Genomic DNA, 13,657 nt, shown 5'->3' on the forward strand with positions numbered 1-13,657 from the left:
CTATCTATCTATCTATCTATCTATCTATCTATCTATCTATCTATCTATCTATCTATCTATCTATCTATCTATCTATCTATCTATCTATCTATTTATATATCTATTTATATATCTATCTATCTTTCTATCTATCTATCTATCTATCTATCTATCTATCTATCTATCTATCTATCTATCTATCTAAAGTACCTTTTTGTTATTACTTTTTGGTCATATTATTTAGTATTGGCATTTGTATAATTTTAACTAAACCGTAGAATGTAGGCGGTATAATTATTTCGTTATTCTGTTTGTGACACTTCAATATATTAAGAGTAAAATTTTCGCCTTTCGGTCCTTTCGTCTGATCTATCCACAATAGGACATAAGCGAGATAAGTTATATATTCCCCAGTGAGAGGCATTGTTTGAAATGCAAATGTTGACCCTATGACCTCTTTTACCACATAATTTATTATACATAAATCATTCCATATTTTGAGTATTATGAAACGTTAAAGGATGTGCTTTGATGGTGGGTATATAAGATGCGTCATTGCCGAATCTAACGCTTTTGCTAGTTGTTTTTATTAACTTGTCATCGAACTGTCATATTTAAACAAATATTGATATGTTCACAATTTAATTAAACTCAATAAAGGAGGAGAAAAAGAAAACAATACAAAAAGGAAAATATATGTTAAGTCCTTAAATTTGCTTAAAAATAAAATTTTATTAAAATAACAAATAAAATGGAAAATTCGACTGGAAAATAAATTAAAAATAGATATTTAGAAAAAAATGATTGATTGATTGATTGACTGATGGCAATATATTTAGTTTGTTTTATTTATTTGTTGTTTATCCAACATTTCCAATGTTTTGACTAGACATTATACCACTCACAACATGTGATGCAACATGTTCGATCAGTTTTGTTGCAGACACGTTTTTTTTAAGAATAAAACAACAGGTGAATGGTTTATTTTCAACATCACGTGTGTTTCTGTTTGCTTTTATTAATAATACAATCTGCGCATGTCTTATTAACCGGCCCACTGCTAAAAAATTGTGGTAAATTTTAGAGGCAAATTTTAGGCGGGAAATATAATTAAGTGCATGACAACTGGGAGGCAAAGTAAAAGTTATGAAGCATGGTTTGTAGGCTAAATATAATGATGGTAGAAGTATTTTAATCAAATTTGAATTGGGTCTCTTTGTTGAATACCTTTATTTTAACCAGTTGTAGTCAAGTTTTACATAAATGATATATTGAATTATCTTTATCTCTTTGAAAAACATCTTTTACAGAGTCTATTAACTTATCACGATTTACAGTTCCTATAACTGCTGCGTATTGTAAAGCATTTGAATCATTTAAATTAACATATTTGGTATAGAGAGGCATCTCTGAGGACAAGCTGGAGAAACGATAAAGGACTGTGAAAAATAAAAATCTTTAATTTTTTTCTTAAATGTTGAAGTATCAAATTAAATAAATTTAAATTTATCATTTTTTTTCTTAACTATAAACTGCAAGTTTTCTTAGCAATTTTTTAACTAATACTTGTTATAGTTTTAAGAAATTTCCTGCTATTTATACACAAAAATTTAGATTGCTCTATAATAGAGAACAATTTTGAATTTTGACACTATAATTTACTATTTCATAATAGTTTGACAAAAATGTCACGTGTCATTATTTTAGCAAATCTATTTTACTAATTCTTAAATTTAGATTACAATGTCCTTGAAGATAAACGTTTATATGTCTGACTAACTACTGGCTAAAATTGTTCAATTTATTCTACACATTTAGAAAGAGTTAAGCAACAAGTTGTTGATTTCTATTGAAATTTTTTTAGCTATTAAAGGAAAGTCTAAAGCAATTGACGGGGCTTTTTTACTACTGGTTAGACTATACAGTAGACAAAAATTTAAACTAGACTATAAACTAAACTACAGACAAGACTATAGACTAAACTATAGACTAGATTACTGTCTAGACTATAGGCCAGAATGTAGTCAAGAGTTGGACAAAACTAGCGACTATACTAGACTATAGACTAGACTATAGACTAGACTATAGACTAGACTATAGACTAGACTATAGACTAGACTATAGACTAGACTATAGACTAGACTATAGACTAGACTATAGACTAGACTATAGACTAGACTATAGACTAGACTATAGACTAGACTATAGACTAGACTATAGACTAGACTATAGACTAGACTATAGACTAGACTATAGACTAGACTATAGACTAGACTATAGACTAGACTATAGACTAGACTATAGACTAGACTATAGACTAGACTATAGACTAGACTTATAGACTAGACTATAGACTAGACTATAGACTAGACTATAGACTAGACTATAGACTAGACTATAGACTAGACTATAGGACTAGACTATAGATAGACTATAGACTAGACTATAGACTAGACTATAGACTAGACTATAGACTAGACTATAGACTAGACTATAGACTAGACTATAGACTAGACTATAGACTAGACTATAGACTAGACTTATAGACTAGACTATAGACTAGACTATAGACTAGACTATAGACTAGACTATAGACTAGACTATAGACTAGACTATAGACTAGACTATAGACTAGACTATAGACTAGACTATAGACTAGACTATAGACTAGACTATAGACTAGACTATAGACTAGACTATAGACTAGACTATAGACTAGACTATAGACTAGACTATAGACTAGACTAAAGACTAGACTATAGACTAGACTATAGACTAGACTATAGACTAGACTATAGACTAGACTATAGACTAGACTATAGACTAGACTATAGACTAGACTATAGACTAGACTATAGACTAGACTATAGACTAGACTATAGACTAGACTATAGACTAGACTATAGACTAGTCTATAGACTAGTCTATAGACTAGACTATAGACTAGACTATAGACTAGACTATAGACTAGACTATAGACTAGACTATAGACTAGACTATAGACTAGACTATAGACTAGACTATAGACTAGACTATAGACTAGACTATAGACTAGACTATAGACTAGACTATAGACTAAGACTAGACTAGACTATAGACTAGACTATAGACTAGACTATAGACTAGACTAAAGACTAGACTATAGACTAGACTATAGACTAGACTATAGACTAGACTATAGACTAGACTATAGACTAGACTATAGACTAGACTATAGACTAGACTATAGACTAGATTATAGACTAGACTATAGACTAGATTATAGACTAGACTATAGACTAGACTATAGACTAGACTATAGACTAGACTATAGACTGGACTATAGACTAGACTATAGACTAGACTATAGACTACACTATAGACTAGACTATAGACTAGACTATAGACTACACTATAAACTAGACTATAGGCTATACTGAAGACCAGTCTACAGACTACAATATAGACTAGACTATAGACTAACTTATAGACTAGTGTATAGACTACACTATTGAGTAGACTATAGGATAGACTAAACTACAGGATAGACTTTATCCAAGATTAAAGAATTGACTACAGAATAGAATAAAGACTAGACTTTAGCCTGAACTTTAGTAATTCTGTTAGTAAAAAGTGTTGCCTATTTTATGGCTTTTTATCTTAAATTGTTTCACCTACTTTTAGTTTTAAATGTAATTGTTCAGTCTACTATTTTTCCAATTACTTGTAAATGTCTTTCTCCAAACCATTTTAAATTTTTAATACAAATCAACAACTTGTTGCCAATTGTACAATAAGTGTAGAATAAATTGAGCAATTTCTTTGCTAGAAATAACCAAAACTTAGACATTTATTTTAAGGACATTTCAACATTTAAGAATTATTAATAAAAAGGTTTAAAGAAAGACCTAAAACATTTTTTTAGACAAATTAATTTGTCAATCATTAAAAGGATTTTATAGCAAAATATTCAGTTTAAATTTAACTTTAGCTATAAATCTATCAGGGAATTTCCTCAGATTGTTTAGAGTAGCAGGCAAAACAGGAAGTTGATAGTTAATTTTGCAAAAATCAAAATGTTAAAATTTAAATTTATTCAGTTTAATTTTCAATCATTTCTTGGATAGCCGATTGTCATGTGTGGTATTATTTCATTGTTGGAATAGGGAAGGCAAGTATTTGGGAGAAAATCTGGAAATTTCTATTATTGAATTTCATCATTACAGCTCTTTATCAATTCTCTCGTTGAGCTCTCGGCTGCCGATCTATATCCATAATGTTAATCTAAATAATTCGGATTCATTGCAGGATTTTGCTTCTCGTTATATGCGTCATGATCGGCTCAAATTGGCATTTATATGGATATGAATTGTCAGCTAACGGATCAATTTATAGAAGAGGTAAAGAATGTGTAACATCTCTCCTCTCTATCGTTCTATTTTTCTCTCTCTCTCTATCTATCTTTTCTCTCTCACAGACCAGCCATTTACGTCTTTTCAACTATCGCTATGGTTGGCTTGTCTACGATGAATTGTCGAATTTCTCTCGTTTTTATGGTATATTCAAGAATGTCAATCTTTCAGTGGATACTCAGTTGGCCTATGTGGTACCTAAGGAACCACAAAAACCGGTAAATCTTAGCAAAACCTCTTACATCAATTTTGATGCCTATAATAATGGTTTGTTTTTGGGAGGCTCACTCAATATAACGTCCAACTATGAAATCGCCTGCAATAGTAGCGATTGCCAGAAAACTAAATATTTTTATCGGATTTATATATAAAAGACTTCAATATGGTAATCGTCAGACTTTGAGCGATATCACTATGAGAGTAGCGGTTGTGGGTAGGCATTTTAATCTGAATAATTACGATGATAATTTGAAAAATTTTATAATTTTTCAGGTCACTCGTTTGATTTGCAAGCTCCCGAACAGGATATACAAAATTTTCTCTTAAAGCAACAGGATTTTCATATCGATCCTTTGTCCCGCTTGGGCATACAGATATTTTTACTTTTAAAAGATTCCTTAAACACCAAGTAGTTGGAAATTGTATCTAAATTTAGTAATGACTTTAATTTTTTATTTAAATTTTTAGTGTTTCTTATATCTACTCCGATCGCTGGACCGATGTGGACTATACCGGAGGTATAGTGGGTGCTTTGGTTACCGAAACGGCGGATTTAACATCAGCTCCTTTCTTTATGACTGCTGGTCGTTTTCAATTTCTAACTCCCATTGCTCCTACCGGTGATTTTCGTTCGGTTGCATGTTTCGCACTCCCCTCAATTCGGGGTAATACAGGGGCGGGTCTTTATAGAGCCCTTTAGTACTAAAGTTTGGATTATGTTTGGCGTAATCTTGGCCTTAGCTGCTCTATTTCTCTGGTTGACTTTTTATGTGGAATATTATCGTATGAAACCCACTACCGAGTTTTTACCCTCTTTGCTAACAACTTGTTTGATTTCGTTTGGTTCCGCCTGTTCTCAGGGTTAGTTTTTTGATACCCACTTCTCTAGGGGGACGTTTGGGTTTTATTTCTTTGCTAATTATATCATTTCTGGTCAATAACTATTATACCTCGGTGGTGGTTTCCACTTTACTGGGTTCTCCCGTTAAATCTAAAATTTAAAACTAGGGGTGATTTGGCAGATTCGAATTTGGAAGTGGGTTTAGAACCCTTGCCTATACCTACACCTATTTGAATGTGAGTAAAAACGGTTTTATACTTTAAACCAAAAATTACTTTTCCTTTCCTTTTAAGTTTTCTGGATTACCGAAAAGTTGCGCCGCTTTGTAAGCGTAAAATTGAAAATAAAAAGAATTTTTGGTTTTCGGCCCAGGACGGGATTAATAAAATGCGCGAAAAACCGGGTTTTGTATTCATTTTTGAAACCTCTACTGGATTCAATATAATCGAAAAATCAATTTGATCAACATGAGATCTGTGACTTAAATGAATTACTTTTTCGCAGCGATACCCTATTGCTAACACATTTTACATAAGAATTCCAATTACAAGGAAATTGTACGACTTAAGTAAGTTGATCCGATATCTGAAGTAAAAATGTTAAAGTATTTATTTTTTCACTAACCCATAGAACTATGCGCATTTTGGAAACCGGTGTTCACTCCAAGCATCGACGTCTATGGGTTCGTACTCATTTGCATTGTATGTCGAATAATTTTGTCATAAATGTAGGCATGGAATATACGGGCCCATTATTTCTTCTCTTGATCTGTGGTTATTTAATGGTCTTGGTTGTTTTTATGATGGAAATTATATGGCATCATTATGTGGAGAGAAGAAAGAGCATGTTTTCAATGGAGCAGCTGGATAAAGAGGAAAATTAAGAGAAAGGGAAAAGGAAAAGCAGAATTATGAAACTATAACATATCAAAATATATGTCTATCTAGCACCTATTCAGCACCGATATTATTATTTATTCAAATAAACTAGTTATTGCACTTTGCATTTCATTTAAAGGAGTTTCCTTTTAAAAATTTAAGACAGATAGATAGATAGATAGATAGATAGATAGATAGATAGATAGATAGATAGATAGATAGATAGATAGATAGATAGATAGATAGATAGATAGATAGATAGATAGATAGATAGATAGATAGATAGATAGAAAGATAGATAGATAGATAGATAGATAGATAGATAGATAGATAGATAGATATAGATAGATAGATAGATAGATAGATAGATAGATAGATAGATAGATAGATAGATAGATAGATAGATAGATAGATAGATAGATAGATAGATAGATAGATAGATAGATAGATAGATAGATAGATAGATAGATAGATAGATAGATAGATAGATAGATAGATAGATAGATAGATAGATAGATAGATAGATAGATAGATAGATAGATAGATAGATAGATAGTGATAGATAGATAGATAGATAGATAGATAGATAGATAGATAGATAGATAGATAGATAGATAGATATAGACAGATAGATAGATAGCTAGATAGCTAGATAGCTAGATAGCTAGATAGATAGATAGATAGATAGATAGATAGATAGATAGATAGATAGATAGATAGATAGATAGATAGATAGATAGATAGATAGATAGATAGATAGATAGATCAATCGATAGATAGATAGTTGCTTAAATGTTTCTACTTATAATTTTAAAAAAAACTGCTGACAAAATAATTTCTTACATGTGCACTTTTTTACCCTTTACATAATAAAAAACTCTATAAATTATTTAAAAAAGGAAAATCCCTTAAATTGCTCAATCTATTCTACACTTGTTTTAAAATAAAACACACCGGCAACAAGTTGTTGATTTCTAGAAAAAAAAAAAAAATATATTTTATTACTACTACGCTTCGCCGCATTAAAAAGGCGCCTAAAAGTATGTGTAAAATTTTTATGAATGAAAACATGTGTTGAGGTAGTTTGTGTGTGCTTTTGTGTGAATTGACTCGTGTCTGTATGCGTTTTGTCTGTCTTTTGTGTTTTTTTTTTTTTTTTCTTATATTTTTGTTGTTGCTTTCTGTCTTGTTTTTTTGTATTAAAGTACTTAGAAAATGTTGGTTCTGCTTTTAGGGATTTAAAAGTATTTATATGAATTTAGTCTTCTTAGCGCTTTTGGCGCGTTCAAACGTTTGGTGTTTGAAGAAATAAAGCGATTTATTATAAAATAAATTTAAAAAGAAATCTTTTGTTTAAAATGCCGACGGTTAAGAAGTGAAATAAAAAATTAAAAAAATAAAAAAAACTATAAAGAAAAATGTTAAAAAACTGTTTTTTAATACATTTTTTAAAAAATAAAATTAAAAGTCTTTTGTTTTACCAAAAGTGTCCAAAGAGTACCTTATCTGCAAAGTATTTTTTTATAAAATAAAATGTGTAAAATATTTTGAATTAAAAGAAAATTATGCAAAAATTACTCTTTTGAAAGAAAATTTTATCCAAAAGTACTATTTTTCATTCCTTTAACAAATGGTACTTTTTGTCCCTAATGTTTTAAAATACTCGTAAATGCAAAATCACAAATTTATTTTAAAAAATTACCATTTCCAAAAAAGTTTGCTATAAAAAACTCTTTTTTTTGTTAAATTTTTGATAAAGTACTTTTTTTGCTAGTAGTTAAAAAAGTACCTTCTTACGTAAATGTTTGGTTTATCACATTTAAATTTTCTTTTAAAACTATAATCTATTCCCCTTTATTCTAAACATTAACAAAAATTTTGAATATGTTTGCCTACTTCTAGGCATAAAGATAAGCGTTTGATAAAGTGTAGCCTACATTTGGGAGAGATAAATAAATTTGATCGACAGGAACTTGTGATTAAGTTTGTTTTTACTTAAAAAGTATTAAAAATAGTTTAAGGGCCTGGAATGATAAAAAATGACAAAATCATCAGTTTTTTTTTAATAAATTATAAATTTTCCAAAATGAAACTTTTTCAACAAAATTATTTATCAAGCTTTAGGCAAATAAAACTCACGTTTTTAAATGATTTAGTAATAAAATAAAATTAAACAACTTAACAAACATTGCAATAGCCTCTAACGCAACTATCAAAAACAAAACAATAGGAAAAAAAGTAAAATGCACTTTTCTTGTTTTACCCTAAAACTTTTGTTGTAAATACACTTTTATTGCAAAGAAAAAACTCATAAAAAGCAGTCTATGTTTTTCGCTAAATGGCAATTGTTTGGCAGTAACAAAAGGCAAAAAACAAACCTTCCAGGGAAAATTTTAAACACTATAGTGGGTAAAAGACAAATAGAAACTACTCTTTTTATTCATAAGACAAAACAACAGTAATAATTGCGTAGTAAACTTTTAGGCATTTTTGTAATAAGGGTGATGTAAGCTGGCATGGATAATTCAGTACATTTAATTACTTTTGCTAAAAGTTCTTTAGTCTAGTCTATTGCTTAGTCTATAGCGTAGTCTATAGTCTAGTCTATAGTCTAGTCTATAGTCTAGTCTATAGTCTACTCTATAGTCTAGTCTATAGTCTAGTCTATAGTCTAGTCTATAGTTTAGTCTATAGTCTAGTCTATAGTCTAGTCTATAGTCTAGTCTATAGTCTAGTCTATAGTCTAGTCTATAGTCTAGTCTATAGTCTAGTCTATAGTCTAGTCTATAGTCTAGTCTATAGTCTAGTCTATAGTCTAGTCTATAGTCTAGTCTATAGTCTAGTCTATAGTCTAGTCTATAGTCTAGTCTATAGTCTAGTCTATAGTCTAGTCTATAGTCTAGTCTATAGTCTAGTCTATAGTCTAGTCTATAGTCTAGTCTATTGTCTAATCTATAGTCTAGTCTATAGTCTAGTCTATAGTCTAGTCTATGTCTAGTCTATAGTCTTAGTCTATAGTTAGCCTATAGTCTAGTCTATAGTCTAGTCTATATCTAGTCTATAGTCTAGACTTATAGTTAGTCTTTAGTCTTAGTCTATAGTCTAGTCTATAGTCTAGTCTATAGTCTAGTCTATAGTCTAGTCTATAGTCTAGTCTATAGTCTAGTCTATAGTCTAGTCTATAGTCTAGTCTATAGTCTAGTCTACAGTATAGTCTATAGTCTAGTCTATAGTCTAGTCTATAGTCTAGTCTATAGTCTAGTCTATAGTATAGTCTATAGTCTAGTCTATAGTCTAGTCTATAGTCTAGTCTATAGTCTAGTCTATAGTCTAGTCTAGTCTATAGTCTAGTCAATAGTCTAGTTAAGAGTTTATTCTATAGTCTACTCTATAGTATATTTCATCAATATTCCATCCCTGAATAAATCTAAACTGCTGACTACAGTACAGCATTGTTAATTTAAAAAAAAGACTGAATGTTTTCTGTTTTTTATACTTTAAATAGTTATGAAATGTTTTATTTTAATATCACAAACGTTTTTAAATAACTGCGATAAAAAAGGTGTCAATGACGAAAAACACAAAATCTTTAGCATAATTGTCTGCGGAACTATAAAAAAAGTGGCAAAGACGAAAATAACTAGTAGAACTTAAGTGCAAGGAGATTAATTAGTAAAGAGAAATATAAATTAAAACTATTTTTAATTTCAAGTTTTATTTGTAAATAAATCTTAAGAAAACTATGTTGGTAAAGAGTTAATTAGAACTATTGACACTTGTTAAGGTGCGTTTGCCAATTTACAGCTGCCGTGTAAAATAAATATTAAATGAAAGGATGTTAAATCAAAGATTTTTTTTAATGCTTTATAATTTGTGTAGATGTTATTTTTAGAATTTTCTAATTATAATTATAAAATTTTTCTTTTTTTAGTACTAGTTCAGTTCTAGTTCAGTTTTAGTTCAGTTCTAGTTCAGTTCTAGTTGAGTTCTAGTTCAGTTCTAGTTCAGTTCTAGTTCAGTTCTAGTACAGTTCTAGTTCAGTTCTAGTTCAGTTCTAGTTCAGTTCTAGTTCAGTTCTAGTTCAGTTCTAGTTCAGTTCTAGTTCAGTTCTAGTTCAGTTCTAGTTCAGTTCTAGTTCAGTTCTAGTTCAGTTCTAGTTCAGTTCTAGTTCAGTTCTAGTTCAGTTCTAGTTCAGTTCTAGTTCAGTTCTAGTTCAGTTCTAGTTCAGTTCTAGTTCAGTTCTAGTTCAGTTCTAGTTCAGTTCTAGATTCAGTTCTAGTTCAGTTCTAGTTCAGTTCTAGTTCATTCTAGTTCAGTTCTAGTTCAGTTCTAGTTCAGTTCTAGTTCAGTTCTAGTTCAGTTCTAGTTCAGTTCTAGTTCAGTTCTAGTTCAGTTTGTTCAGTTCTAGTTCAGTTCTAGTTCAGTTCTAGTTCAGTTCTAGTTCAGTTCTAGTTCAGTTTTAGTTCAGTTCTAGTTCAGTTCTAGTTCAGTTCTAGTTCAGTTCTAGTTCAGTTCTAGTTCAGTTCCAGTTCAGTTCTAGTTCAGTTCTAGTTCAGTTCTAGTTCAGTTCTAGTTCAGTTCTAGTTCAGTTCTAGTTCAGTTCTAGTTCAGTTCTAGTTCAGTTCTAGTTCAGTTCTAGTTCAGTTCTAGTTCAGTTCTAGTTCAGTTCTAGTTCAGTTCTAGTTCAGTTCTAGTTCAGTTCTAGTTCAGTTCTAGTTCAGTTCTAGTTCAGTTCTAGTTCAGTTCTAGTTCAGTTCTAGTTCAGTTCTAGTTCAGTTCTAGTTCAGTTCTAGTTCTAGTCTAGTTCAGTTCTAGTTCAGTTCTAGTTCAGTTCTAGTTCAGTTCTAGTTCAGTTCTAGTTCAGTTCTAGTTCAGTTCTAGTTCAGGTCTAGTTCTAGTTCAGTTCTACTTCAGTTCTAGCTCAGTTCTAGCTGTTCATGTTCTCTTTTACTTCTGTTCTTGATCTGTTCTAGTTTGTTTTTCTAGTTTTGTTACTGTTAATGTAAATGTATAATTTTTTCCATCACCCCTAAAAATATACTCCAATTGTTTTTTAAACATTTAAATATTACCACCATATTATCAGTTATTTAATACTTCTCTTTGCCTTTTGTCCACATGCATTCAGCTCATAAAACAAATTGAAATTTTGATTGATTTTTAAGCTTATTCTATTAGCTAAATGATATTTTCTGTATTTTACTTTCTCCCCCACAATAAAGTTTAAGCCCTAAAGTAGGCAGTATTTTTCAAAAAGTTTTTCATATTAAGTGTATGTTACTAAAATGCGATTTAATTTTTTAATTTGTTAAAAGGCTTTTTGGAAAACCACAGATATAAATGCCACTGAGTAGAATTTGTTTTCAAAACAAATATAATTTAATGCAAACAGTGTTTAAAACAAGCACCAACATGTTCGTTTTGAAATTTTATTTAAAAATTAACTTAATTTTATAATTTAAAAAAATTATTTTAATAGCTTAAGTGGTAAACCTCAATAATTTTGTAAAAATATTTAATAAAAAATCAATTAAAATGTTTTATGAAGAGAAAAACTAAAAGCTAATAGTTTAAGGGGGAAACTCCCATAAGTATGTTATAGAAAATTGAAATGAAATGTCAGTATCGCTTAAAAATACTAGCAATTATGGACATTTTTAAAACCAGAAACTAAGGGGAGGAGAAAATTTATAGTAATTGATTTAATAATGAACATTGATTACAAATTCCTAAAGGTATTAAGTAAATTATACCAAAGTTATCAGCATACTTTTAGGGGAAACAAACTATAAGATTTTTTAATCATTTAACTTGAATTTAAATTGTTGTTTATTTCTTTATTTTTATTTTCGTTAAAAAAATTCTGGTTTAATATAAATCTGTTTCCTCTAATATCCTTCATTTTGGTCATTTTCAAAAAAAAAAACATTTCCTAAATTTCAAATTTCCATAAAAATAAAATTTAGCTCGTATTTTTATTTATCCGCCACCATATTGTTGTTAGAAAATATGAATGAACAAAAATTGTTTTACTTTATCTCTTGAGATTTACTCGAACAGCGAGCAAGACATACGCTACAAAATGCTGGAACCAGTTTTGTGACACAAAATGTAAATGATGCAATTGTGGTAAGCAAAATAATTTAACCAACTGCAGGGGAGGGGGGATGGTGAGAGAAAGTGAGGGAAAATCAGATCCCGTGTTTTGTATCAGAGGCAAAAATTGTCATGTCATTTTTTGTGAGCTTCAAAACAACTGCATTAAATTAAATTGTATTTGAAATTGAATCTTTAAAACAGTAGAGGGCAAAATTTAAGAGCAAAGTATTATTAAAACTCATCGAAGCAAGGTGCGCCAATAAAGCCGAATGACAATGGACCTGGTTCCAGTTCAGTTTTGGTTCAGTTCTAGTTCAGTTCTAGTTCAGTTCTAGTTCAGTTCTAGTTCAGTTCTAGTTCAGTTCTAGTTCAGTTCTAGTTCAGTTCTAGTTCAGTTCTAGTTCAGTTCTAGTTCAGTTCTAGTTCAGTTCTAGTTCAGTTCTAGTTCAGTTCTAGTTCAGTTCTAGTTCAGTTCTAGTTCAGTTCTAGTTCAGTTCTAGTTCAGTTCTAGTTCAGTTCTAGTTCTATTCTAGTTCAGTTCTGGTTCAGTTCTAGTTCAGTTCTAGTTGAGTTCTAGTTGAGTTCTAGTTCAGTTCTAGTTCTGCCCTAGTTCTGCCCTAGTTCAGTTCTAGTTCTGTTCTAGTTCAGTTCTAGTTCAGTTCTAGTTCAGTTCTAGTTCAGTTCTAGTTCAGTTCTAGGTTAGTTCTAGGTTAGTTCTAGTTTAGTTCTAGTTCTGTTCTAGTTCAGTTCTAGTTCAGTACTAGTTCAGTTGTAGTTCAGTTCTAGTTCAGTTCTAGTTCTGCCCTAGTTCTGTTCTAGTTCAGTTCTAGTTCAGTTGTAGTTCAGTTCTAGTTCTGTTCTAGTTCTGTTCTAGTTCTGTTCTAGTTCTGTTCTAGTTCTGTTCTAGTTCTGTTCTAGTTTTGTTCTAGTTCTATTCTAGTTCTGTTCTAGTTCTATTCTAGTTCTGTTCTAGTTCTGTTCTAGTTTTGTTCTAGTTCTGTTCTAGTTCTGTTCTAGTTCTGTTCTAGTTCTGTTCTAGTTCTGTTCTAGTTTTGTTCTAGTTCTGTTCTAGTTCTGTTCTAGTTCTGTTCTAGTTCTGTTCTAGTTCTGTTCTAGTTCTGTTCTAGTTCTGTTCTTGTTTTGTTCTAGTTCAGTTCTAGTTCAGTTCTAGTTCAGTTCTAGTTCAGTTCTAGTTCAGTTCTAGTTCAGTACTAGTTCAGTACTAGTTCAGTTCTAGTTCAGTTCTAGTT

At 30.3% G+C, this 13,657-nt stretch overlaps 1 protein-coding gene across 1 annotated transcript; it reads left to right on the plus strand.

The window, feature by feature from the left end:
- The first annotated feature begins 4,322 nt into the window (after positions 1-4,322).
- LOC124419994 (ionotropic receptor 75a-like) lies at positions 4,323-5,455 on the plus strand. The gene is made up of 5 exons (XM_046951372.1): positions 4,323-4,358; positions 4,436-4,703; positions 4,863-4,998; positions 5,058-5,254; positions 5,331-5,455. Exons 1-5 carry the CDS (start codon positions 4,323-4,325, stop codon positions 5,453-5,455), a joined length of 762 nt encoding a protein of 253 aa, XP_046807328.1.
- The last annotated feature ends 8,202 nt before the right edge of the window (positions 5,456-13,657 follow it).

This window comes from Lucilia cuprina, chromosome 5 (genome assembly GCF_022045245.1).
Source record: "Lucilia cuprina isolate Lc7/37 chromosome 5, ASM2204524v1, whole genome shotgun sequence".
In the NCBI taxonomy this organism is placed as follows: domain Eukaryota; kingdom Metazoa; phylum Arthropoda; class Insecta; order Diptera; family Calliphoridae; genus Lucilia; species Lucilia cuprina.